This window comes from Dendrobates tinctorius, unplaced genomic scaffold (genome assembly GCF_039654945.1).
Source record: "Dendrobates tinctorius isolate UK_male_01 unplaced genomic scaffold, ASM3965494v1 ptg000159l, whole genome shotgun sequence".
NCBI lineage: Eukaryota > Metazoa > Chordata > Amphibia > Anura > Dendrobatidae > Dendrobates > Dendrobates tinctorius.
The window spans coordinates 3,800,885-3,826,825 of NW_027361826.1; the positions used below are offsets into that span (position 1 = coordinate 3,800,885).

At 43.4% G+C, this 25,941-nt stretch overlaps 1 protein-coding gene across 3 annotated transcripts in view; it reads left to right on the plus strand.

The window, feature by feature from the left end:
- Positions 1 to 19,925, plus strand: part of SUN2 (Sad1 and UNC84 domain containing 2) — a 116,325-nt gene extending 96,400 nt beyond the window's left edge. For all 3 annotated transcript variants that reach the window (XM_073549457.1, XM_073549458.1, XM_073549456.1), the window contains exons 15-19: positions 13,263 to 13,347; positions 13,427 to 13,542; positions 13,804 to 13,971; positions 17,765 to 17,857; positions 18,832 to 19,925. In XM_073549457.1, coding sequence (XP_073405558.1) covers positions 13,263 to 13,347; positions 13,427 to 13,542; positions 13,804 to 13,971; positions 17,765 to 17,857; positions 18,832 to 18,945 — 576 coding nt within the window. In that variant the 3' untranslated portion in view covers positions 18,946 to 19,925. The remainder of the gene's footprint in view (positions 1 to 13,262; positions 13,348 to 13,426; positions 13,543 to 13,803; positions 13,972 to 17,764; positions 17,858 to 18,831) is intronic.
- Positions 19,926 to 25,941: the final 6,016 nt, after the last annotated feature.

Below are 25,941 nucleotides of genomic sequence, written 5' to 3' on the forward strand. Positions count from 1 at the left end.
CGGCCATTTTCCCCTGGCTGACCTCTCACTCTGTGGCCCACTCCCCCTCCCCCTTTATTCCTGGACACGCCTCCTCTCTGCTTCCTCTGGCCACTCACCACTGCGATTTTGAATCGCGCACTCTATTCAGCCAATAGAAGGGCATCCCTTGGCTGCCCACTGCTTCAGCGCACGTCTTCCCGGCATGATTTTGCTCCTATCACGGAACTTCCTCTCCCTGCCGGTACACGCCCCCGGCAGTTCGGCCAATTGGAGGGGTACTTTTGCTTCCCTCACCGGCCGGCTTTTTAGGCACGCCCACTGCAGCGTCGCGCTTACCTGGGATCACCACAGCTGATGCTCTGTTACAGCACTGGGCCTCTGCAGACAGGATCGCCTCAGCAGTTCACGGAGCTCCCTGCCAGTACACATCCCCAGTTTTTCATCCTATCGGAGGGGTTCTTCCACTTCTCACTGGCTGGCTTTTCAGGCACGCCCTCCACAGTGTGGCGTGCTTGCTGGGGCTCAGCACAGCCTATGCTCCGCTTTTAACTTGTGCCTAGGATTTCTTCTGCACTACTCATCGGAGCCTCTCCACGCCTGCTACAGGGGGACACAGGCAGCCACACGTTCACCGCTGGTCAATCCTGATATAGATAGGATCTATTCTCTCTCTTTCTGTTGCCCTTTCCAGTAGATTTATGCCTAACCCTAGAAAGGCTTCTTGTTGCCCCTCTAAGCCAACTGTGATTCAGTATGCCTGTGCCCTCTGCAAAGAAAGTGGTCTTCAGGTCCGCTTTCCCCTTGCTATGCAGTCCTGCACCCCGTCCACCACGCCAGCACCTAAACATTCTTTATCCCTCTTCCCCTGAACTCGTTGGTAGTCCCCTAAGGAGTACCTGCCAGCTTCTCGCCTGTCTTTCAAGACAGCCTTGTCTCTGCCAGACGGTGTGTCTCTTGGAGATACTACAGATAGGCAGATTGAGTCTTTGGCCCATCTTTGTCTCTGCCTGGGTGACAGAGTCCATGTCTGCCTGGGCAATAATGCTTCGCCAGGGCATCCTAGCGGCAGCTCCTCCAGATGAGATGGCAGATTTGGCGTACCAGATTGCCCCATGCCAGCGAATATCTTCTGTTCTCCTCCTTGGATGGGGCCAGTTGCTCCGCTGGGTAAAACAGCAACATCACTGCCATACGCCGCATCCTCTGGTTGAAGGTGTGGATTACAGATCCACCCTCAAAAAAAAAAAAAAAAAAGTCTTTCGCTAACCTTACCTTTCAAGGCACTAGGTTTTTCAGATCCAAACTGGATCAGATAATATCGGAAAAGCTCCCCTCTTCCCCAGTCCAGGCCTAAATGTCCTTTCAATAGGAAGAGGTCGCTTCATTTCCGTTCCTTTCGGCCCTTCTGTTCTTCAGGGACTTTCTCTCAGCATGATGGCTCTTCCGCCAAAGGGGAGGGGAAGAAGTTGTCCTTCAAACCTGCATCCCAATGGTGGCCAAAGGGTCGCTCCTCCAAGCCCTCTGGGTCCCGGACCAACAGGTTCTCTTCAACGTGATGCGTCACCCTTACCCGGGAATATTTCCAGGGTGGGAGGCCGGCCTCTTCTCTTCCGGGACGCTGAGTTGTTAATGGTTGACGTTGCCTGGGTCAGAGAGATTTTTACATCTGGTTAAAAAAAATCAACTTTTCTTCCCTCCCAGGAGGACGTTTCTTTCGGTCTCGACTGCTAAGACATCCGTCGCAGGCTTCAGGGGTTCTTAAGGCCGTGTCTTCCCTGCTACCCTCAGTAGTAATCGTATCCTTTTCCCAGAACAATCGGTCTTCAGGGTTCTACTGTAATCTCTTCGTAGTCCCAAAGAGAGACGGATCTCTCCATCCGATTTTTAGATCTTAAATGATTCAACCGTCATGTTCGGATCTGTCATTTCAGGATGGATTTCCGCCGAGACTGTGACCAGAGTCTTCAGATCACCTTAGACACTCTGGCCCATCTCGGCTGGATTATCAACAGAAACCCCAGCGCCTGGTGTTTCTGGGAATGAGGTTTGACATGACACAAGCCTGTGTCTTCTTTCCAATGGGGAAGTTCTTATCCCTCTGCCAAAGGATCCGCACTCTAAAGCGACTAGCTTCTCTGCCCCTACGGTACAGCATGAGAGTTCTGGGGAACTCTACTACCATGGAGACATTCCCCTTTGCCCAGTTCCATACTGGTCCCCTTCAGCTTGCCCTCTTGTTGGCTTGGGACAAGAGGACCGCTTCCCTGGACGACCCATTTTACCTCCTCTCAAGGGGAGGCAGTCCCTGACCTGGCGGATGCTATTAGCGTCAGTCCTACCAGGGAAGTCCTTTCTCCCTCTCCGGTGGCAGGTCGTCACTACCGATGCCTGTCTCCTCTGTTGGGGAGTGGTCTTTTGTCATCGTTCAGCGCAGGGTCGCTGGAATGCCCAAGTAGCTGCTCTCGCCATCTATCTCCTGGAGATCAGGGCGAGTGGTCTCTCAATCCCTCCATTTTCAATCAAATATGCCAGAGATGGGGCTCACCGGATGTTGTCCTGATGCTGTCTTGGATGAACCACAAGGTTCCTCAGTTCATAGCCAGGTCCTGGGATCCGCTAGTCATCGGTTACGATGCACTAGTGACCCCGTGGTCTCAATTCCAGCTGCCTTATCTTTTTCCGCCTCTCCCCTTTATTCCGAGAGTCGTGAAAAGGATAAAGGTGGAAGGAATTCCCATAATCCTGGTAGCTCCAGACTGGCCAAGAAGGGCCTGGTACACAGAGCTGGTGAACATGCTCATGAATGCCCCCTGGAGGCTTCCAGATCGTCCAGTTCTTCTCTCGCAAGGACCCCTCTTCCACCAGAGTTCTCAGTCTCTGAATTCAAAAGTATGGCCGCTGAGGCCGCAGTCCTGAGGGAGACCGGTCTTTCCCATCAGACCATGATTAGGGCAAGAAAACCAGCATCCTCGCGTATCTATCACAGATACTGGAAGGTCTTCTTTCAATGAAGTTTGGACAACAATTTTGGTCTGTACCCTTAAGGGTCCAGTTTCCGCTCTGTCAATCCTTTCCCAACGAGATCTGGCTTCTCGTTCCTAGGTTTAGACTTTTCTTCAAGGAGTTGCCCACCTGGCACCTCCTTATTGTCCTCCGATCGATCCATAGGATCTTAATATTGTCCTTGGTGCACTCCAGCGCGCTCCCTTTGAGCCCATTCAAGACTTTCCGTCTTCTCTCCTGTCATGAAAAGTGGCCTTCGTCCCTCCACAATTTAGATCTAGTCGGAGGTATCCGAGTATATCCCTCAAGGACTGCTTCCTTTCACCTCTCTGATGCCCTAGTTGAATCTCTGAAGGTCGTCGTAAGGGACTCCCAGCCTCGAGGTCCACTATTGCCCGTTTGGCTTCGTTCGGCAGTATTGGAGGCATATCTCATTCAGGACTAACAACCTCCTCCGAGGGTAAAGGTTCACTCCACGAGGGTGGTGGGAGCTGCCTGGGCAGTTCTTCACCAAGTTTCGGCTTTACAGATTGTAAAGCTGTGACATGGTCTTCATTGCACACTTTTGCAAGGTTTTACAAGGTTCATACACATTCCTCATCTGATGCAGGCCTCAGAAGCAAGGTGCAACAGGAGGCAGCTACGCACCGGCCGACCTAGGTGTCTTTCTTTGCATTATTTCTGTTTCCCACCCTTGGGACTGCTTTGGGACGTCCCATGGTTACCTGTGTCCCCCAATGAAGCGATAAAGAAAGAAGGATTTTTGGTACTCACCGTAAAATCTCATCCTTGGAGCCTTCATTAGGGGACACAGCACCGTCCCTAATTTGTTTGTACCGCTCTTTGGACCTATGTGCCTTTTGTTGTTGGGTTCATATGTTGGGGAAGTACGGTGGCTCAGTGGTTAGCACTGCAGCCTTTCAGAGCTGGAGTCCTGGGTTCAAATCCCACCAAGGACAGCATCTGCAAGGAGTTTGTATGTTCTACCCGTGTTTGCGTGGGTTTCCTCCGGGTACTCCGGTTTCCTCCCACATTCCAAAGACATACTGATAGGGAATTTAGATTGTGAGCCCCATTGGGGACAGCGATGATAATGTGTGCAAACTGTAAAGCGCTGCGGAATATGATAGCGCTATATAAAAATTAAGATCATATGTTGAGTTTTTGGTTGCTTCTCCTACTGCTTTAACACTAACTTGGTTCCTGTCTGTGGGTGTATACTGCTGAGGAGGAGCTATTTTCCTTTTTTGCCTAGTGTTAGCCTCCTAGCGACAGCAGCATACACCCATGGTTACCTGTGTCCCCCAATGAAGTCTCCAAGATAGAGATTTTTACAGTGAGTACCAAAAATCCTTCTTTCAACTGTAACAACAGCCCTTCTTAGGGCTAATTACAATCAATATTCATACTGCTGTTGGCAGCACTTAGGGAGAGATTGTGCTGAAACGCTATTGTAGGACAGGATAGGGTTAATTTCATTTCTGTGGCAACTGATACCAAAATCCCTTCTCCTTGCTAATATTTTTTTTCCTCTTAATCCTGCAAATTGTTCTGAACAGGAAAATACTGTACACCATTCATACTGCTCCAGTTTTGCATCAAAAGCATACAGCCAGACTTTTTTGGTTATCAATAGCATCGCTATATTGATGCTGCAGTGTAACAAATCCATCTGCGGTGGACAAATGTTCATTCCTTCAAATTTTTTCAACAGGTAAATATTATACAGCATTTACTGTATACTGCGCTAGTTGAGGATCAAAATAAAAAAGCCAGACTTGGTTGGTTAGAAATAGCATCGCTGTATTGCTTCGGCACTCTAACAAGTCCGGCTGAGGTGGGCAAATTTTCCTGTTCTAGTATTCCTGACAATTTTTTTCAGCACAGAAATATTATGCGCCATTTATACTGAGCCAGTTGTGAATCAAAATTAGAAAAAGCCATACTTGATTGGCTAGAAATAGCATTGCTATATTGCTCCTGCACTATAACAAGTTCATCTGAGGTGGGCACATTTTCTTGCGATACTAATCCTGCAAAGTTTTCTCAACAGGGATATATCATACATAATTTAAAATGGGCAATGCGCATGCTAATGGACAGGGAAGTGAGCTTGATGGTGAGCGCATAGGCCGAGGCTGTGGGCAAGGTGAAACTGTACCTACTGCAGGAGCACAACAAACACACACATTATGTCGATCTAGCTTTCTTTTCCACTTTGTTGGGGCATGCGTAACACCACTCTTGAAGCCAGACCAGTGTGAAAAGGTTGTTGAATGGATAGCAGATAATGCTTCCATAGATAAATATAAAAGTGGGTTAGCGGCACTAGTATGTACACATTAATCAGGTGCAAATAAGGCCTTATACCACATAGGGCAAATTGGAAAACCACAAATAGTACAATAATAGTTACTTGCACTAGGATTAAATGTTTTAGAGAGGTAGGAAAAATGGTGCGGTTAATTAAGTCAGGATAAAAGCTCAAATCGTGTTGGTAATAAGCATAAGTTGTCTGTGCTTTGATCAATAAAACCGGATGGAGAGTACTTGGTTGCAGCCTTTGTCGCTCCAGTGGGTGGAGAGGAGATCAGCTGGTGGCTTCAAAGTAAACTCAAGAACGCTGTCCCGGCCAGTGACAGACGTTTGGTTAGTTCCGTCTGGAAGTGTTGGTATACTCAGAATACTTGCAGGACCTGACTGGACCTGTGTGACGTATTTGGTCACGTGACTCCCTCGGTCACGTTGTATCTGGGAAATGTATGGAATGAGAAGCGGACCAAAACACCAATGCGTTTCGGAATTCTTACGGCTTCCTTCATCAACCCACCGGGATTTCATTATTTAGCCCTCTACAAGCACACACCTCGCAAAATACAATACTTATTTTGAGTCTGCAGAGCCCTGGCACAGGCATGAAAAAAATCTCCACATCTAAACAGGTAGTTTAGTATTATCAAGTCCAGTCCTCTGATTTTAGCACATCTTCATGCCCAGAAGAGAAAAAGTATAAAACAAATGTTTGATACTAAAAACACCTGATAACAGCTCCGAGAACTGAACAAACGTACTTTTATGTATTGTGAGAAAGTTACAATACATTAAAAAAGAAAAAAAAATAGCAAATCTTGAGAACCGTGCCAATGATCCACAGAGCACATGGGTAAAACTTTCCTAATTTAGAAGAATGCAAAATTAGTCAAAAGGGTGAAGCTTATTTTGAAAAACCTACGGTATGCACATGTCTGTATAATCGATCCATGCTGGTGGGTGACACTGTGCCCCCCCGAGTGGTTGTGTATTTATAATACAGAATATATGGACTTCATGTCTCGCTATATAGGGCTATGGCACTATCATAAACTTCTTCTGAGTATGGATACTGCAAAGGGGACAAGGGTTACTGAGACGCCCGAAATTCTGGAGGTCTTCTCAGGTTTTTACCCGAACCTCTATACATCGAGTAGAATGGGAGGGGAAGGGGGGGCGGAGGCTTTTCTAGGAGCGGGACTGCTTCCGACACTATCTATGGAAGATAGGGATAAGTTGGAGTCTCCTATCACAGTAGAGGAGTTGGAGATGGCTCTGCATGGCATGACTAATGAGAGGGCCCCGGGAGCAGACGGTCTTCCAGCGGAAATATACAAACACCTAGAAGAAATTCTGCTACCCAAGCTATTAATAGTGTTTGAGGAGGCTATGAAAGAAGGGATTTTGCCTGCCTCTATGCGGGAGGTGGTGATAGTGGTGATTCCTAAGGATGGTAAGAATCCAGGAATTCCAGATTCATACAGGCCAATATCCTTGCTGACCGCTGATGTGAAAATACTGGCTAAAGTGCTGGCGAACCGACTAACAGGTGTTGTTGATACATTGATCCATATGGATCAATCGGGGTTTATGCCCAACAGATCAACAGCAGCCAATATACGGAGACTATATCTCAATCGGCAGTTGCCAGTCGATAACCCAGGTGGGAGGGTGATAGCCTCACTTGATGCGCATAAAGCCTTTGACTCTGTAGAATGGTCATACCTGTGGAGAGTGCTGCATAGTATGGGCTTTGGTCCTCAATTTACAGCGTGGATTCAGCTATTGTATACTCAACCCACAGCTAGAGTTAAGATTAATGGGGTAATGTCCGCGGGAATACAGCTGCATAGAGGAACGAGGCAAGGCTGTCCATTGTCACCGCTCCTGTTCGCTATTGCGATAGAGCCATTGGCGGCTGCTGTTAGACGCAACAAGGCAATAAAGGGGTTTCAATATGGCGATTTGGAGGAAAAGGTGACCCTGTATGCGGATGACCTTTTGTTATTCCTAGGGGACCCCTTGGCTTCATTGGACCATGCTGTGCAGACCATTGAGGGGTTCGGTGAGATCTCAGGACTGACCATAAATTGGTCTAAATCAAGCCTATTTAAAGTGGACAAGGAGGTGGTATGGACTCAGGAAGACATAGGGGCCAACTAACTACAGTGTGTGGAAATGTTTAAATATTTGGTGATACAGGTTTCCCTACCGGTGACTGAGTACCTTAATACTAATCTAGTACCCCTAATGGCAATTCTAAGAACTAAGGTGGTTACTTGGAACAAATTACACTTGTCGGTGGTGGGAAGGATTAATCTACTTAAAATGGTTTTAATGCCTAAGCTTTTATATATATTACACAACTCCCCAATCTGGATACCGCAGAAAAGGTTCGGAGTGGTGAATTCACTGTTTAGGGCCTTGGTATGGGGTAAGAAACAACCTAGAATAAGGCTTGAAACCTTGCAAAGACCAAAGGATGAGGGGGGACTGGCACTACCAAATCAGGAACTGTATTTTTTAGCTGCCCAAAGTCAACATCTCAGTGGGTGGTCTAATCAAGAGAAGGCAGGCGTCAGAGGAGTGCTGGAATACGTACTAAATAGAAGCCCGTTGATACTTGGCCTAGAGGATGGGAAGATGGGTGTAATGGGAGACGGGTGTCCCACTCTGCGACTCTTACAAGACCTGTGGAACAGACTAAAGAGGGTGAGAGGGGTGACCGGGTTGACTAGATTCACAGTTATATGGGATAATAGTAACCTCCCAGAGATTCGGAAACTTGGGAGACTGGAAGGCTGGAAACGTAGGGGGCTGACATTAATGTCTCAAATTATGGATAACGGGGAGCTGAGACCGTTTGTGCAATTACAGAGTGAGTTTCAGTTGCCTGATTCCGAATGGTACCACTACTGTCAGGTACGGCATGCCATTACTGCTCAAAAACTTTCCAGAAACCTGCAGATACAATCTGACATAGTGTTGGACTATATATGTGGTGGTGATGGACTTACAAAAGGGGTAATTTCTAACACCTACAAAGATATATTGCATACACATTTAACCCCTTCCCGACCTGTGACAGCGTATGCGTCATGAAAGTCGGTGCCAATCCGACCTATGACGCATACCCTGTGTCATGAATTCAAAGCCCCCCTGCGGGTCGGGTGACCGGGGTCAATGAAAGGTCACCTGACCCGCAGATACAGGGGGCTTTGTAATTCACCTCAGGGGGCGTGGCTTCGCCCCCACATGGCTACGATCGCTCTGATTGGCTGTTAAAAGTGAAACAGCCAATCAGAGCGATAGTAATATTTCATCAATGAAAATTGATGAAATATTGCAATCCAGCCATGGCCGATGCTGCTGTAGCATCGGACATGGCTGGAGACACCGATTTGACCCCCCCCCACCGGCGATCGCCCCCCTGCCACTGAATGACAGCGGTGATCTGCCGCCGCTGTCATCATCCGCCCCCCCTATCATTCCCTTCGCTCCCCTCCAGCTTCCGATCCCCCCCTCACCCACTCTCACCGCCCCCGGCACCTTCTAAGTCCCCCCGTCGCTCCCGGTGTCCGGCGGGTCCGGTTCATGGGCGCCGCCATCTTGGAAAATGGCGGGCGCATGCGCAGTGCGCCCCCCCCGAATCTGCAGTCTGCAGATTCCATTATTTCATTTTGATCACTCTCACAGTGATCAAAATGAAATAAAAAGTAAATGAACCCCCCCGATTATCACCCCCATAGGTAGGCAGAACTAATAAAATAAACAAAATATTTTTATTTTTATTTTTCCATCAGGGTTAGGGTTAGGGTTGGAAAGAGGGTTAGGGTTGGAAAGAGGGTTAGGGTTGGAAAGAGGGTTAGGGTTGGAAAGAGGGTTAGGGTTGAAAAGAGGGTTAGGGTTGGAATTAGGGTTAGGGTTGGAATTAGGGTTAGGGTTGGAAAGAGGGTTAGGGTTGGAAAGAGGGTTAGGGTTGAAAAGAGGGTTAGGGTTTGAATTAGGGTTAGGGTTGGAATTAGGGTTAGGGTTAGAATTAGGGTTAGGCTTGTGGTTAGTGTTATGGTTAGTGTTGGGGTTAGGGGTGTGTTGGGGTTAGGTTTATGGTTAGGGTTGGGATTAGGGTTAGGGATGTGTTGGGGTTAGGGTTGGAGTTAGAATTGAGGGGTTTCCACTGTTTAGGCACATCAGGGGGTCTCCAAACGCGACATGGTGCAACCTTTGATTCCAGCCAATTTTGCGTTCAAAAAGTCAAACGGTGCTCACTCCCTTCCAAGCCCCGACGTGTGCCCAAACAGTGGTTTACCCCCACATATGGGGTATCAGCGTACTCAGGAAAAATTGCACAACAACTTTTGGGGTCTAATTTTTCCTGTTACCCTTGGGAAAATAAAAAATTGGGGGCTAAAAAATTATTTTTGTGGAAAAAAAATGTTTTTTCATTTTCATGTCTCTGCATTATAAACTTCTGTGAAGCACTTGGGGGTTGAAAGTGCTTACCATACATCTACATAAGTTCCTTGGAAGGTCTAGTTTCCAAAATGGGGTCACTTGTGGGGGGTTTCCACTGTTTAGGCACATCAGGGGCTCAGCAAACGTAATGACGACTGCAGACTATTCCATCAAAGTCTGCATTTCAAAACGTCACTACTTCCATTCCGAGCCCTGACGTGTGCCCAAACAATGGTTCCCCCACACATATGGGGTATCAGCGTACTCAGGACAAACTGGACAACAACTTTTGGGGTCCAATTTATCCTGTTACCCTTGTGGAAAAAAAAATTGCGGGCTAAAAATCATTTTTTTTGAGGGGAAAAAAATGATTTTTTATTTTCACGGCTCTGCGTTATATACTTCTGTGAAGCACTTGGGGGTTCAAGGTGCTCACCACACATCTAGATAAGTTCCCTGGGGGGTCTAGTTTCCAAAATGGGGTCACTTGTGGGAGGTTTCTACTGTTTAGGCACACAGGGGCTCAGCAAATGTAACATGACGCCGGCAGACCATTCCATCAAAGTCAGCATTTCAAAATGTCACTACTTCCCTGCTGAGACCCAACATGTGCCCAAACAGTGGTTTCCCCCCACATATGGGGTACCAGCGTACTCAGGACAAACTGGACAACAACTTTTGGGGTCCAATTTATCCTGTTACCCTTGTGAAAATAAAAAATTGCGAGCTAAAAATTCATTTTTTGAGGAAAAAAAAAAGATTTTTTATTTTCACTGCTCTGCATTATAAACTTCTGTGAATCACCTGGGGGTTCAAAGTGCTCACTATGCATCTAGATAAGTTCCTTAGGGGGTCTAGTTTCCAAAATGGGGTCATTTGTGGGAGAGCTCCAAAGTTTAGGCACACAGGGGAGCTCCAAACACGACATGGTGTCCGCTAACGATTGGAGCTAATTTTCATTTCAAAAAGTCAAATGACGCTCATTCCCTTCTGCGCCTTGCCGTGCACCCAAACAGTGCCCCCCCCACATATGGGGTACCAGCGTACTCAGGACAATCTGGACAACAACTTTTGTGGTCCAATTTCTCCTGTTACCCTTGTGAAAATAAAAAATAGCGTGCTAAAAAATCATTTTTGAGGAAAAAAAATGATTTTTTATTTTCACTGCTCTATGTTATAAACTTTTGTGAGGCACTTGGGGGTTCAAAGTGCTCACTACACATCTAGATAAGTTCCTTAAGGGGTCTAGTTTCCAAAATGGTGTCACTTGTGGGGGAGCTCCAATGTTTAGGCACACAGGGGCTCTCCAAACGCGACATGGTGTCCGATAACGATTGGAGCTAATTTTCCATTCAAAAAGTCAAATGGCGCTCCTTCCCTTCCGGGCCCTGCCGTGCACCCAAACAGTGGTTTATGACCACATATGAGGTATTGGTGTGCTCAGGAGAAATTGCCCAACAAATTTTAGGATCCATTTTATCCTGTTGCCCATGTGAAAATGAAAAAACTGAGGCTAAAAGATAATTTTTGTGAAAAAAAAGTACTTTTTTTTTTACGGATCAATTTGAGAAGTACCTGGGGGTTCAAAGTGATCACTATGCATCTAGATAAGTTCCTTGGGGGGTCTAGTTTCCAAAATGGGGTCACTTGTGGGGGAGCTCCAGTGGTTAGGCACACAGCGACTCTCCAAACGCGACATGGCAAGCGCTAAATATTTCAGCATATTTTCCATTCAAAAAGTCAAATGGCGCTCCTTCCCTTCTGAGCCCTGCCGTACGCCCAAACAGTGGTTTATGACCACATATGAGGTATCGGTGTACTCAGGGGAAATTGCCCAACAAATTTTAGGATCCATTTTATCCTGTTACCCATGTGAAAATGAAAAAATTGATGCTGAAAGGAAATTTGTGTTGGAAAAATTAAAATGTGCATTTTTTCCTTCCACATTGCCTTAGCTGCTGTGAAACACCTGAAGGGTTAATAATCTTCTTGTATGTGGTTTTGAGTAGCTTGAGGGGTGCAGTTTTTAGAATGGTGTCACTTTTGGGTATTTTCTGCCATATAGACCCCTCAAAGTGACTTCAAATGTGAGGTGGTCCCTAAAAAAAATGGTTTTATAAATTTTGTTGTAAAAATGAGAAATCACTGGTCAACTTTTAACCCTTATAACTTCCTAACAAAAAAATATTTTGCTTCCAAAATTGTGCTGATGTAAAGTAGACATGTGGGAAATGTTATTTAGTAACTATTTTTTGTCACATAACTCTCTAGTTTAACAGAATAAAAATTCAAAATTTGAAAATTGCGAAATTTTCAAAATTTTCGCCAAATTTCTGATTTTTTCACAAATAAACGCAAAAATTATCGACTTAAATTTACCACTAACATGAAGCCCAATATGTCACGAAAAAACAATCTCAGAATCGCTAGGATGCGTTGAAGCGTTCCAGAGTTATTACCTCATAAAGGGACACTGGTCAGAATTGCAAAAAATGGCCAGGTCATTAATGTCAAAATAGGCTGGGTCATGAAGGGGTTAATGGGGTTCCCACTTAAAGCAAGATCCAAATGGGAGTGAGAGATTGGGGTGATGACTGACGAGGTATGGGACAGCGTCCTAGAATATGTCCCCAAACTCACTATGAGTGAACCAGCTAGGTTGTCCCATCTTTATGTGATCCATCGTGTGTACCGTACCCCCCTTCTGATGTTTAAAATGGGGCTGAGGGGCAACTCTGACTGTCCAAGATGTGGGGGGTCTGATGCTGGAATCCTTCATATGATGTGGACTTGTCCCAGGCTATCTGCGTTCTGGTTTAATGTCATTAACAGAATAGAAGGGGCTTACGGAAGTGTTATACCCAAAAACCCACTGGTCTGCATACTGGGATATGTGGAGGAAATTGAAATAGTTAATAGTGCAAAGCTTGCTATAGCCAGACTACTATATGTAGCAAGGAAGCTGATTGCGAGGAACTGGATCAGGAAAGAACCACCTTCTGGGAGAGAGTTTGTGAAACAGGTGTCTTGTATCATCCGGCTGGAGGAAAGGATATATGCTAAAAGAGGCAATTCTAAAACCTATGAGAGGTTGTGGAATCCCTGGTTACAATACGGTACAGTTAACTGATGGGAATGTGCTATATTTTACAATGCTGGTGTTGTAGATAGACCATTAATACCCGGACATAGGAACATTTCTGTTTTGTATGGTTTGATTGACAATATGGGTAAAAAGGATGACTAATGGTAAATTACGGTGTAAGAGAAATCTTATGGAGAAAAGAGTTATATAAGCTGTCTACATGGGGGGGGGGACAGGGATGTTCAATTTGTAAATCTGTTGTTTGTGGAAGATTTACTGTATATTCTGTATTTTGAATTCTGATTAATAAAAATCTATTTGATCAAAAAAAAAAAACTTCTTCTGAAATCAACACGCATTTCCAGAGTGATTAATACTTTTTAGGAACCACATGAAATAATTTGTCTTTTTATTTTCTTTTTTGTAGGAGGTGTATGAAATTGTTAACCGTGCCCTGCAGAGATACAGCGAGGACCGGATAGGGCTTGTAGATTATGCCCTGGAGTCCTCAGGTTGGCTCTTCTTTCCTCAGTGTACGTATTAATGTAATGCACCTTTGTGATACATTTCTAATTACATTTCTGTGTTTAGGTGCCAGCGTCTTAAATACAAGATGTTCTGAAACATATGAGACAAAGACTGCTTTAATCAGCCTGTTTGGGGTCCCCCTTTGGTACCAGTCCCAGTCACCTCGTGTAATACTTCAGGTAGAAGTTCCAGTTTTATGAATGTATCATGTTTCACGGTAAATCTATAATTTTAGCTACACCCACTCTGTTATGTTACGACCACTCTGTTAGAAAATCATTGGAGAAGCTATAAAAACACCAAAACTCACACAATCCTTCCACTGCTTCATGTTGTGACTGTTATATGCCAGATTTTTGGCATTTAGTGTTTGGTAAATATCGCTCTAATTTTTTTCCACACAGTCAAACATCTAGTATTATTATTTTTTATTTTTTCAGCCGGATTCAAATCCTGGAAACTGCTGGGCATTTAGGGGTTCTCAGGGCTATGCCGTTATCCGTCTCTCCAGTCGTATCAAACCAACATCCGTCACGCTGGATCATATTCCTCGATCCTTGTCACCAAAGTCCACAATTGCAAGTGCACCTAAGGAATTCTCTGTTTATGTAAGTAAGGTTCTGGCTACTATTACTATGTTACATGTAACAGGTTTTCTGGCTACTATTGGGCAAATGTCTTCACGAGGCATGCTACTACTGACAGAGGCCAGAGTCTGGACGGAAGCAGGGGCATCCGTCCACCACAGGGACCCATGTAAAAATGTATACAGCGTGATATACCATACTTATTCTTCATGATGGCCCTTTGTATGTGAAAGCGCTATCCCCATGATTCCCTATATGGTTAACTCCTTAGTGACAGAGCCAATTTGGTACTTAATGATCAAGCCAATTTTTACATTTCTGACCACTGTAACTTTGAGGTTATAGCTCGTGAACTCATCAGCATATCCCACTGATTCTGAGACTGTTTGTTTTTTCGGGACATATTGAAGTTCATCTTAGTGGTAAAATTTCTTCGCCATGACGTGCTTTTATTTATGAAAAACGGATATTTGGCAAAAATTTAGAAAATTTTTGCAATTTTTAAACTTTTTAATTTTTGTGCCCTTAAATCAGAGAGAGATGTCACACAAAGTTAATAAATAACATTTCCCACATGTCTACTTTACATCAGCACAATTTTGGAAACATAATTTTTTTTTGTTAGGAAGTTATAAGGGTTAAAAGTTGACCAGCGATTTCTCATTTTTACAACAAAATTTACAAAACCATTTTTGTAGGGACCACCTCACATTTGAAGTGAGTTTGGTGGGGGGTCAATAAAAACTGCACCCCGCAAGGTGCTCAAAACCACATTCAAGAAGTTTATTAACTTATTAACCCTTCAGGTGGTTCATGCATCTAAAGCAACGTGGAAGGAAAAAATGAACATTTTTACTTTTTTCACAAAAAAATTACTTAGGAACCAAACTTTATTTTCACAAGTGTAACAGGAGAAAATGAACCACAAAATTTTCTGTGCAATTTCTGCTGAGTATGTCGATACCCCGTACGTGGGGGAAACCCACTGTTTGAGCACATGGCAGGGCTCCAGAAAGAGGGCCCACTGTTTGACTTTTTGAACGCAAAATTGGCTAGAATCATTGGCGGGTGCCATGTCGCTTTTGAAGACCCCCTGATGTACCTAAACAGTGTAAACCCCCCCCAATTCTAACTCGAATCCTATCACAGCCCTAACCCCAACACCACACTCCCCACTATAACCCTAGCTCTAACCCCAACCCTAACAATAGCTTCAACCCTAACCCTAATGGAAATAAATACTTTTTTTATTTTATTATTTTTACCTAACTAAGGGGGTGATAAAGGATGGTTTTGATGTATCATTTTTTTTATTTTGATCACTGTGATAGGGTCTACCACAGTGTTCAAAATGAACCAGTAGGAAAAATTTCCTGTTGTTGCCGGGTGCCGGCCGGCAGATCTCGGCGGTCACACTGCGCATGCACCTGTCATTTTCTTCCAGGAAGAAGATGCAGACGGCCGGGGTACATCACCGGGGGATGCAGGAGGATTCAGAGACACCGGAGTTACTGGGGGGAATCCATTTCTCTCTCTCCTCTGATGTGCTAGATCACATCAAAGGAGAGAGAAATTAAATGGGAAATCGGACTTTTTTTTTTTGCGGTCGCCGTGAATAACTGTGATACACTGGGGTCGGTAAAAAACGACCCGAATCATGTTCCCCGGGGTCTCAGCTACCGGAGAATTTCAGACGCTGGGGGGCGCTATACACTTATTTCTCAGCATTGTCAAAAAGCAGCACTGAGGAATAAGTACCCTTAACTGCCGCCATTAAAAGGCGTATTGGCGGTCGTTAAAGGGAATCTGTCACCCCTTTTTTGAGATATCATATAATGATATAATTCAATTGTGTGTCACATAAGGATTCTCTTCACTCGTGTGCTAATAGAGTATTTTCGGAGTGCTCGAAGGAGTCCTTTTGTCCAACCATTTGGCTGCATTGCACTTGCATAATGTTGATTTAACCCCTTAAAGGGAATCTGTCACCCTTTTTTGAGTTATCATATAATGATATCATTCAATTGTGTGTCACATAAGGATTCTCTTAGTACTTTTGCTTCACCCTGACCCCGCACCTTTCATGCATAAATACCTTTTTTATATTGGTTCAGATGTATGTAAACTGCCACGGTCCGGTCCGATGGGCGGGGCTTATTCAACTGCTCCCCCTTCCCTGTCTTGCTCTACACTAGAAGAAATGCGTAGAGCAAGACACGGAGGGGGGGAGCAGGTGAATAAGCCCCGCCCAGCGGACCAGACAGCGGCAGTTTACATACATCTGAACCGATATAAAAAAGGTATTTATGCATGAATGGTGCGGGTTCAGGGGGAAGCAAAAGTACTAAGAGAATCCTTATGTGACACACAATTGAATGATATCATTATATGATAACTCAAAAAAGGGGTGACAGATTCCCTTTACTCTATTAGCACACGAGTGTGTGTGTGTGTGTGTGTGTGTGTGTGTGTGTGTATGTGTATGTATGTGTGTGTGTGTGTGTATGTGTATGTATATGTGTATATATATATATATATATATATATATATATATATATATATATATATAATCCGACCCCCCCCCCCTAATTTTGCCACAAAGAACTGGGAGAACTTATTGACTCGTGTTTAAGCCTAGGGTGGAAAATGCAGCAGCTACTGGTAAATTTCTAAGATAAAAATAGATACCAATAAAAGTAAAATTAATTGAGGCATCAGTAGGTTAAATGTTTGTGAGTATCCATATTGAAACAGGAGCCCCATATAATGCTTCATACAGTTCATGATGGCCCCATAAGATGCTCCGTACAAAAAACGCCCAATATAATAATGCACAAAGGTTAATAATGGTCCCATAAGATGCTCCATAGAATAATATGCCCCATATGCTGCCCCATAAAATTCTCCTGATGAAGGAATCAGCGCATTCCGAAACGCATTGGATAGAATTTTGGTCCTCTTAGCGCTCCTTAGCCAGTCACGTGACTAATCACGTGACCGTGACGTCACGCAAGGTCCTGCAGTTTACTGCACCTTGCCGGCTTAAGCTACTACATGGTGCCTTCACCGCACGTTAATGGCAGTCGACACCCTGCAAGCAGGACGTCTGTCACCGGCTGGGACAGCGTCCGATACCTGACATCCTATTTACGCCTGGGAACTATGAGGAATCTGTATCCTCCTCTCAATTTGGAATAGCCCTTTTTGGTTTGAATAAGGACTCGGCTATACACAGGAGCTGTTTGAGGAACACTACCGTGATTACATCACTAAAGGCAGCACAAAGGTACCCCATTGTGTTTTTTACATACATATCCTTGTTTGGGTGTGAAGATTGTTCAGTCAACTGTTTTCAATGGGCACCTAGGATAACAAATTAATTTTTGAATTTTACCCTTGAATTTTGAGCTATGTGTGTCCATTAGTATTTTAATATATGTTTTATTGAGGTTGTCTCTACCATCTATTTACTTTAGGGTATTTTTTTAGCGCAAATAGAAAACATATTTTTCAGTTTATCATTTCCATTGGACAAATAGGGTGGTATTGTCTTAATAATTGCTGCTTTGATATCCTGAGAATCCATTGCGCAGCGCCCTCTGTTATTTATACTTTTTGATTATATATATATATTACAGTAATATATTTTTTTTTCACAGAGGCATATATTAATTAGTGATTAATAAGCAAAAGCAAGAGGCCAGAGCTGTTTCCTGCACTTTAGTTGCATATACCTATTCCTCATCACTTGTGATTTCTTATTTCATCAATGAAGGGTTGGAATTCTGTGCATTAACTAGTAACAATCCTACAGGGTTTGGAAGAGGAGACACAGAAAGAAGGGGTACTTCTTGGCAACTTCACGTACAATCAGAATGGAAACCCAATACAGACTTTTCCTTTGAAGGTAATAATCATATAGTTTCTTAGCTGTTTTCTGTGGCTTTATAAAATATCATGGGCTAAATGTTGGCCCTTTTCTCATTGTGGTGCCTAATATGAGCCGTGAAGACAGTCTCTTCACCTGCCTGACTTTCTACAGCGATTGAATCTAACTTCTATAAGGGGGCTTCTGCTGAAATACACAAAGCACTATGTGCGGGAATTATGCAGGACAGATCAAAGAATGATTCTGATGAACAGTATCAAGGAATTAAAGGGAATCTGTCAGCAGCGTTTTTCTACCTCATCTGAGAGCAGCATGATGTAAACAAAGAGATTCCAAGGATGTATTACTTAGATTAGTGGGTACAGCCATTCTGACACAGGTGTCAGATTTAGCAATGCAGCAGAGCTGAGAAAGATAATCCCGCCCACACCAGGCTCTGTAGCTATTGACCCTGAGCTGCTTATCACATCGCAAGCATGCAGACAGCTAGTCACAGCAATGTTGTTCACAATGTCATTAAAGCTTCAGTGTAAGTAAACAGCAGCACACAGCTGGACATGTGACACATGGTGGCGTTCAGTGTTTTAACCCAGACTTCATGCTGTCCTCAGTTTACATTGCAAAAGTCTGCTGCCAGACTCCCTTTAAATTTAGTTATTGATGTGTTTTTATTTTTTCAAATGTTATAAGTTACCACTTATTCATATGATGATAATTTTTTGATTGCTGAGGGTTGACCTGCAGGGACCACCACCAATCATGAGTAGGGTCTGACCGGAGCCATGGCCAGGAATACACCACTAGTCCATTCAGTCAGATAGAAAAGAATGGAGCAGTGTTCTCATGTCTGGCCAACACTGTATTCAGACAGGACATTTTCAGGAAGTTATCCTCTATCATGCAGAATAACCCTTTCATACTCATGCTATGCACTTTTCAGCTGCCTCTTATATGTGTCTATTGACATCTCTTCTTTTCTTTTACAATCAAAGGTGGAAAACATCCCGGTCTTTGAATTGGTAGAACTGAGAATCCAAAGCAATTGGGGTCATCCAGAGTACACGTGTATATACCGTTTCCGGGTGCATGGTGAGGCTGAACCATAGCGGACCGCTGTATGTAATCTCAGGCTGATGCTTCTGGAGAAGGGTCCCGAGCAGTATCACAGCGCTGCCGTCCTCTCCTGCCAGACTCGGTGGTTGCAGTATTATGTATTATTGCTTTACAGCAAATAATCTGCTGAACAACAATTATGACGACATTCTGCAAAAGGATCTACCCCAAAGGGATAATTTGCTGACTTTCCTGCTATACATATGAAGTGTATTGGTAATCTCGGCACACACAAGAGAAAATGCAGTATATAGCACCTGTGTCCATCCGCTCATAATGTGTCATTTAGGTTAGTTCTAGAAATCTCATGTTTCTGACACAATTGCCGTTTTTGCTCTTGGATTCATAAAGTTATGGTTTATACAAGTAATGATCATTGTATAATGGCTCATGGGAGTCCGCTCTGGGAGATTCTCACATTGATCAGTGAGACCAATAATCTTCCATGTTCATCCAGACTGTAAATAACCTAAAGAGAACATTAACCCAGTAGAGAAATACAGGATATTGTGATCATTCTCTTGCGTGTCCGTCACATAAATTAGGATAAGCTGGAAGCAAAATTTATGCTAAACTGTATAGAATTGTTCTTTTTGCACTTAACTGCCTTGATTTATGCACTGTGGATGCCATCTACCTGCTTGTCTTTTTGAAAGGCAGTATTTAAAGGGAATCTGTCACCAGGATTTTGCTTTCAGTCTAAGGACAGAGTTGGGCAGAAACCCTGATTCCAGTGATGTCACTTACTTGCCTTCGGTTTTGATAAGATCACAGTTTTATCTGCTGCAGATTTGCTAGCTTTTTCAATGATGATCTCTGTATAACCCCACAGTTAAGAGTAGGTATTGGTGTGCACTCAAGGTCACTGTAGAAGCGAGGTGCTGGTAGAACGGACCGTGGTGTTCCCTGAAATAAGTACAAAAATTCACCGCACACTCTAATGAAATAATTTGCAACCAACAGTGGAATTTTATTTTTGACAAACAGGTAAGTGCCAAGTTACAAAAGTTGGTCCAAAACCCAGTAAAATAGAAACACCCGACGTTTCGACCCTCCCGGGTCTTAATCATGGGGTTTACTATATAGTAAGGAATGTATCGGGTAATGGTAGGCTGTAAATAAATGGTAACCTTTGGAGGATTGAAGTGTACCATGTAATGATAGGTAATAGGTTACAGGTAACTTAAGAGGCTTGAAAAGGAGGCCCAGTAGAGTCCTGTGCAATAAGAGGCGTTGCTTTCTGTGTGCAATATTTTTCGTATCCGGTATGGTAAGATATACGTATTGCTGCGCACTTATAGTCAGAGTATTGCCAGTCATAGGTGGCCAGCGGTGGAAACTGCGTCCTGAGGCTGTGGGACCGTCCGGGATATGCTTGCGCCCTGGGAGCCTCAGGACGCAGTTTCCACCCCTGGCCACCTATGATTGGCAATACTCTGACTCTTATTGCACAGGACTCTACTGGGCCTCCTTTTCAAGCCTCTTAAGGTTACCTCTAACCTATTGCCTATCATTACATGGTACACTTCATATCCTCCAAAGGTTACCATTTATTTACAGCCTACCATTACCCGATACATTCCTTACTATATAGTAAACCCCATGATTAAGACCCGGGAGGGTCAAACCGTCGGGTTTTTCTATTTTACTGGGTTTTGGACCAATTTTTGTAACTTGGCACTTATCTGTTTGTCAAAAATAAAATTCCACTATTGGTTGCAAATTATTTCATTAGAGTGTGCGGTGAATTTTTGCTACTTAACCCCGCAGTTTGACAAGTTTCTGTCTATAGACAGCTGCCAAGCAGTGGTGGGGGTGGCCAGAGCGCATGAATAGCAGAACAGGAGCTACAGGAATTAAAACTCTGTTTTATCAAAACTGCACCAAGATGCCCAGTAAGTGACAAACACTGGAATCAGGGTCTCTGCCTATAGATTATGCTGTTCTTGGGGCAGCAAAAAGAGTGACATGTTCCCTTTAGTTATTTTGTCTGAACATATTGTACTCTATTTAATCATTTTAACAGACTGTTGGTACAGGATGCCCTGTAGTCATTGATTGTTATTTTTCCTAGATCTTTTCACTTATCTCACTCGTAGTAATTAAATGGAAATGCATTGAGATGGTCTTAAAGGGGTTGTACAGACAGAAAAAAAACTTATTTAAATGTATTTGAAATTCTGTGTATGAAACCAAGTAATATACTTTTATTTTCTTGATTAGTTTTTGCTGTTATGGGTTTCTTTTGAAATTAAGTGGGACACTTGCCTCCCTTGCTTTGTGTTGGCTTATGACATGTGACGTGATTGAAGCTGGATGGTTATCAGCCAGCCCCTTCTGTTTCTTCATGGGCCATGACAGACAGCCCCCTTCACTAGCCATGTGCCAACACAGAGGGGTGGAGCGCCGGCTGTGTTGGCACAATCCCGGATGGCCAGCTTGATCAGCGTTAATATCGGGTCACTGGGGCTTTGATAATACAAGTATATTAGTACATATTTACGTATTGAGCACATCTAATGATATATATTTTTTCAGGTGGACAACCCCTTTAAGTACTCCAATGTCATTTTACTTATCTGTTCATTTTGACTGTATTTTCAGAGCTAATTAGCATTTTACAATGTTAAAAATGCCCAATACCTGTAAGTATTACGTACTCAGGACTGCATTTCCTGATGAACTGTTCCGTCCTCCAGCTTTTCCAATAGGACATGTAATAAGGACTGTTCTCGCTATGATGCGTTTCTATGTACGGGCTATTAAGGCATCCAACACCCTAGTCCTTGCACTTGTGTGGTAATTGTCATGCTAGTATTATTTTGAAGGATGTATACTTTTTGTCAGTGAGTATTCAATTATTGTATTTAACTACATGCTTCTATATTAATTTATCTGTGATTGCACTGGCTTTATGGAGCGGTGGAAAGCCCTGGCTTCACTTAGAATGTAGATGGCACATTTATATTGGAGGTTTCTGTCATTGTTTGCGTTATTTCAAACTTTTGCCTTGTTCCATATCTTCATATGGGGGCCTGATGTCATACGGGGGCCTGATGTATTCACCTGACGGGACATATTGTATTGTGTGACGTTTCATTATTCCTGAATCTACTCATATTGACGCTGATCAATAGAAATCTACTTAATGTCAATCTGAAAATAAATCTTTACTTGGTTGTCTACAGTACATCCGTTCTGTTACAGACAACCTGCAGGAATACGGTTCCCCATGTAAAGACACTGATAAGTAGCTCTAGAGCGGCTGAGCCGAGGATGTGCACGTCATGATTTTAGTGCCGACTGTCATAACTCGATGTTCTGCGTCACGGCTCTGCAATTTGTGATATTTATTAATGTACTCAGGAGACGAGATGTATTAGTTACTCCATCCTTTGCCTTCAATTGACAGTTTTTTGGATCGGTCCTACAGTAAAAAATCGGTCAATGGCTGGCACGAGGTGGCGGGATGATGGAGGAACCAATACAACTCAGGAGTAGAGTTGAGTAAATTTTTCAAATTTCGGTTCCGATTACGATAGTCAGCGAATATTGTATTTGCAATGTTCACCGAACACAGCCGAACATCATTGGCGTCAGTGGGAGTAGAAATGAGCTAATATGTTCAAAACCGATCACCAAACATAATTCGGCACGAATAGGGTACCAATATGGCAAATTCAGATTCGGCAACTGAATCCAAACAAATTCACTCAACTCTCCTCGTGAGTGCGAATTTGATACTCGGATAGCTTAGCATTGCAAAAGTGTACATTGCAATTTTATCACCCTGCTTTCTAAAACAAAAGTTAAAGTGGATAATATCATATTAAAATTGGTACTACTGGTACTAACCCTAACAATGGCTGCCCCAATACCATACATATTGTAATGTAATACAGTGGGGCAAAAAAGTATTTAGTCAGTCAGCAATAGTGCAAGTTCCACCACTTAAAAAGATGAGAGGCGTCTGTAATTTACATCATAGGTAGACCTCAACTATGGGAGACAAACTGAGAAAAAAAAATCCAGAAAATCACATTGTCTGTTTTTTTTTTCATTTTATTTGCATATTATGGTGGAAAATAAGTATTTGGTCAGAAACAAAATTTCATCTCAATACTTTGTGATATATCCTTTGTTGGCAATGACAGAGGTCAAACGTTTTCTGTAAGTCTTCACAAGGTTGCCACACACTGTTGTTGGTATGTTGGCCCATTCCTCCATGCAGATCTCCTCTAGAGCAGTGATGTTTTTGGCTTTTCGCTTGGCAACACGGACTTTCAACTCCCTCCAAAGGTTTTCTATAGGGTTGAGATCTGGAGACTGGCTAGGCCACTCCAGGACCTTGAAATGCTTCTTACGAAGCCACTCCTTCGTTGCCCTGGCGGTGTGCTTTGGATCATTGTCATGTTGAAAGACCCAGCCACGTTTCATCTTCAATGCCCTTGCTGATGGAAGGAGGTTTGCCCTCAAAATCTCACGATACATGGCCCCATTCATTCTTTCATGTACCCGGATCAGTCGTCCTGGCCCCTTTGCAGAGAAACAGCCCCAAAGCATGATGTTTCCACCACCATGCTTTACAGTAGGTATGGTGTTTGATGGATGCAACTCAGTATTCTTTTTCCTCCAAACACGACAAGTTGTGTTTCTACCAAACAGTTCCAGTTTGGTTTCATCAGACCATAGGACATTCTCCCAAAACTCCTCTGGATCATCCAAATGCTCTCTAGCAAACTTCAGACGGGCCCGGACATGTACAGGCTTAAGCAGTGGGACACGTCTGGCACTGCAGGATCTGAGTCCATGGTGGCGTAGTGTGTTACTTATGGTAGGCCTTGTTACATTGGTCCCAGCTCTCTGCAGTTCATTCACTAGGTCCCCCCGCGTGGATCTGGGATTTTTGCTCACCGTTCTTGTGATCATTCTGACCCCACGGGGTGGGATTTTGCGTGGAGCACCAGATCGAGGGAGATTATCAGTGGTCTTGTATGTCTTCCATTTTCTAATTATTGCTCCCACAGTTGATTTCTTCACTCCAAGCTGGTTGGCTATTGCAGATTCAGTCTTCCCAGCCTGGTGCAGGGCTACAATTTTGTTTCTGGTGTCCTTTGACAGCTCTTTGGTCTTCACCATAGTGGAGTTTCGAGTCAGACTGTTTGAGGGTGTGCACAGGTGTCTTTTTATACTGATAACAAGTTTAAACAGGTGCCATTACTACAGGTAATGAGTGGAGGAAAGAGGAGACTCTTAAAGAAGAAGTTACAGGTCTGTGAGAGCCAGAAATTTTGATTGCTTGTTTCTGACCAAATACTTATTTTCCACCATAATGTGCAAATAAAATGAAAAAAAAACAGACAATGTGATTTTCTGGATTTTTTTTTCTCAGTTTGTCTCCCATAGTTGAGGTCTACCTATGATGTAAATTACAGACGCCTCTCATCTTTTTAAGTGGTGGAACTTGCACTATTGCTGACTGACTAAATACTTTTTTGTCCCACTGTATATACACACCAAACAACCGAAAAAAGTAGGGAAAACCTGTATTATAGAGTGAATTTGCATTGCACACTCATATGTGGGAAAAATAATTTGTTTTTTTTTTTATATATATATATATATATATATATATATATATATATATATATATATATATATATATATATATACTTTCTTACAAGGCGTTTCCTGATTAGTCTAAATAAGAAAACAATATTCTTATACAAAAGGTTTTAAAAAAAAAACAAACTGCCCTATGTAGTTGTTGCGGAAAGACGAAAAAATCCTCGTAACGTATCTTGTGATTGTGGCTGAAATTCTTCACAGCAGCAGTTGTGTTTTGTGCATTTTGCAGGTCAAACACACAAATAGTATATGAAGTGTTTGAGAGATTGAGAGGACTGCTTCTGTCATCCTGTTGATGCGTCACAATCACATAAGCGCAAGGTTGGTCTCGTGCAGGGCCACCAGACCTGCTATCAGTGTCTTCCGAATATGCCAGGACGAAAACCTCATTTGGGCTTTATTCACACAACCGTGTTACAAACGGACGGCATCAGTGTACTGCCTGTTTGAAATGTGGGTGCTGTCATTAGAATGGGCCATTTTGGTCCACAATTCGGACCAAACTCTGACGTCTCCTGTTTTTTGAGAGAGTTTTTGCGGATCATTAATTTGCAAAAATAAACTTACATGAGTAAATTCACAAAGATTATAAGTGATGGCACACATGTGAAGAGGGCCTTGTATTGATTTTGCTTAGCATGGCGACATATCACTTATGTACAATATCTTCTTATAATGCCATTTAAAGAGTTTACTCTTCTCTGTGCTGTCTGGCCACGATGAAAGAAGAACTTTTACACTCCCCTCCTGTGCCGGCACCATTGCAAGTGTTGTCACTCGTGGTCCCAGGGCATATGTGCGGTTATGACACATGAGCCCGGCGCCCATTCAGCCCTGGTGTCACTGTCATCCGCCTTCGGACCAATTAAGCATGAAGAGGAAGCTGATCAGCTGCAGCAATCCCTGCATGTGTCAAACAGCCGCAGGGACTATTTTTTTTTAGCACGCCGAAGACCCTCTGTTAGCACCAGAGCACCCTCAGATAACACCTTATCCGACCACACTCGCTCATCACTACTAGGCATCTATTCTGACAGTGGCCATAAACACAGTGTGTGCCTAACCACTTACATGCCATAGTTGCTATTAATCGCACGGCGTAAACAGATATGGCATATTTGAAATTGACCATCCCTCCTTCCTGGATATATCATTGTTATTCCCACACTTGACTTTGGGAATACAATACAATGTTTTTTTTGTTCTAGGTTACCAAAACCACTGGTAGAGAAAAATGTCTACAAAAAACTATAAAAAATAATCGTGGAAACCTGATTGAGGAACTGAAACTACACTTGTCTAATCTTGGCGAAAAATAAATATATATTACCCAAGTGTAATATTCTTATACAGTGCCACTC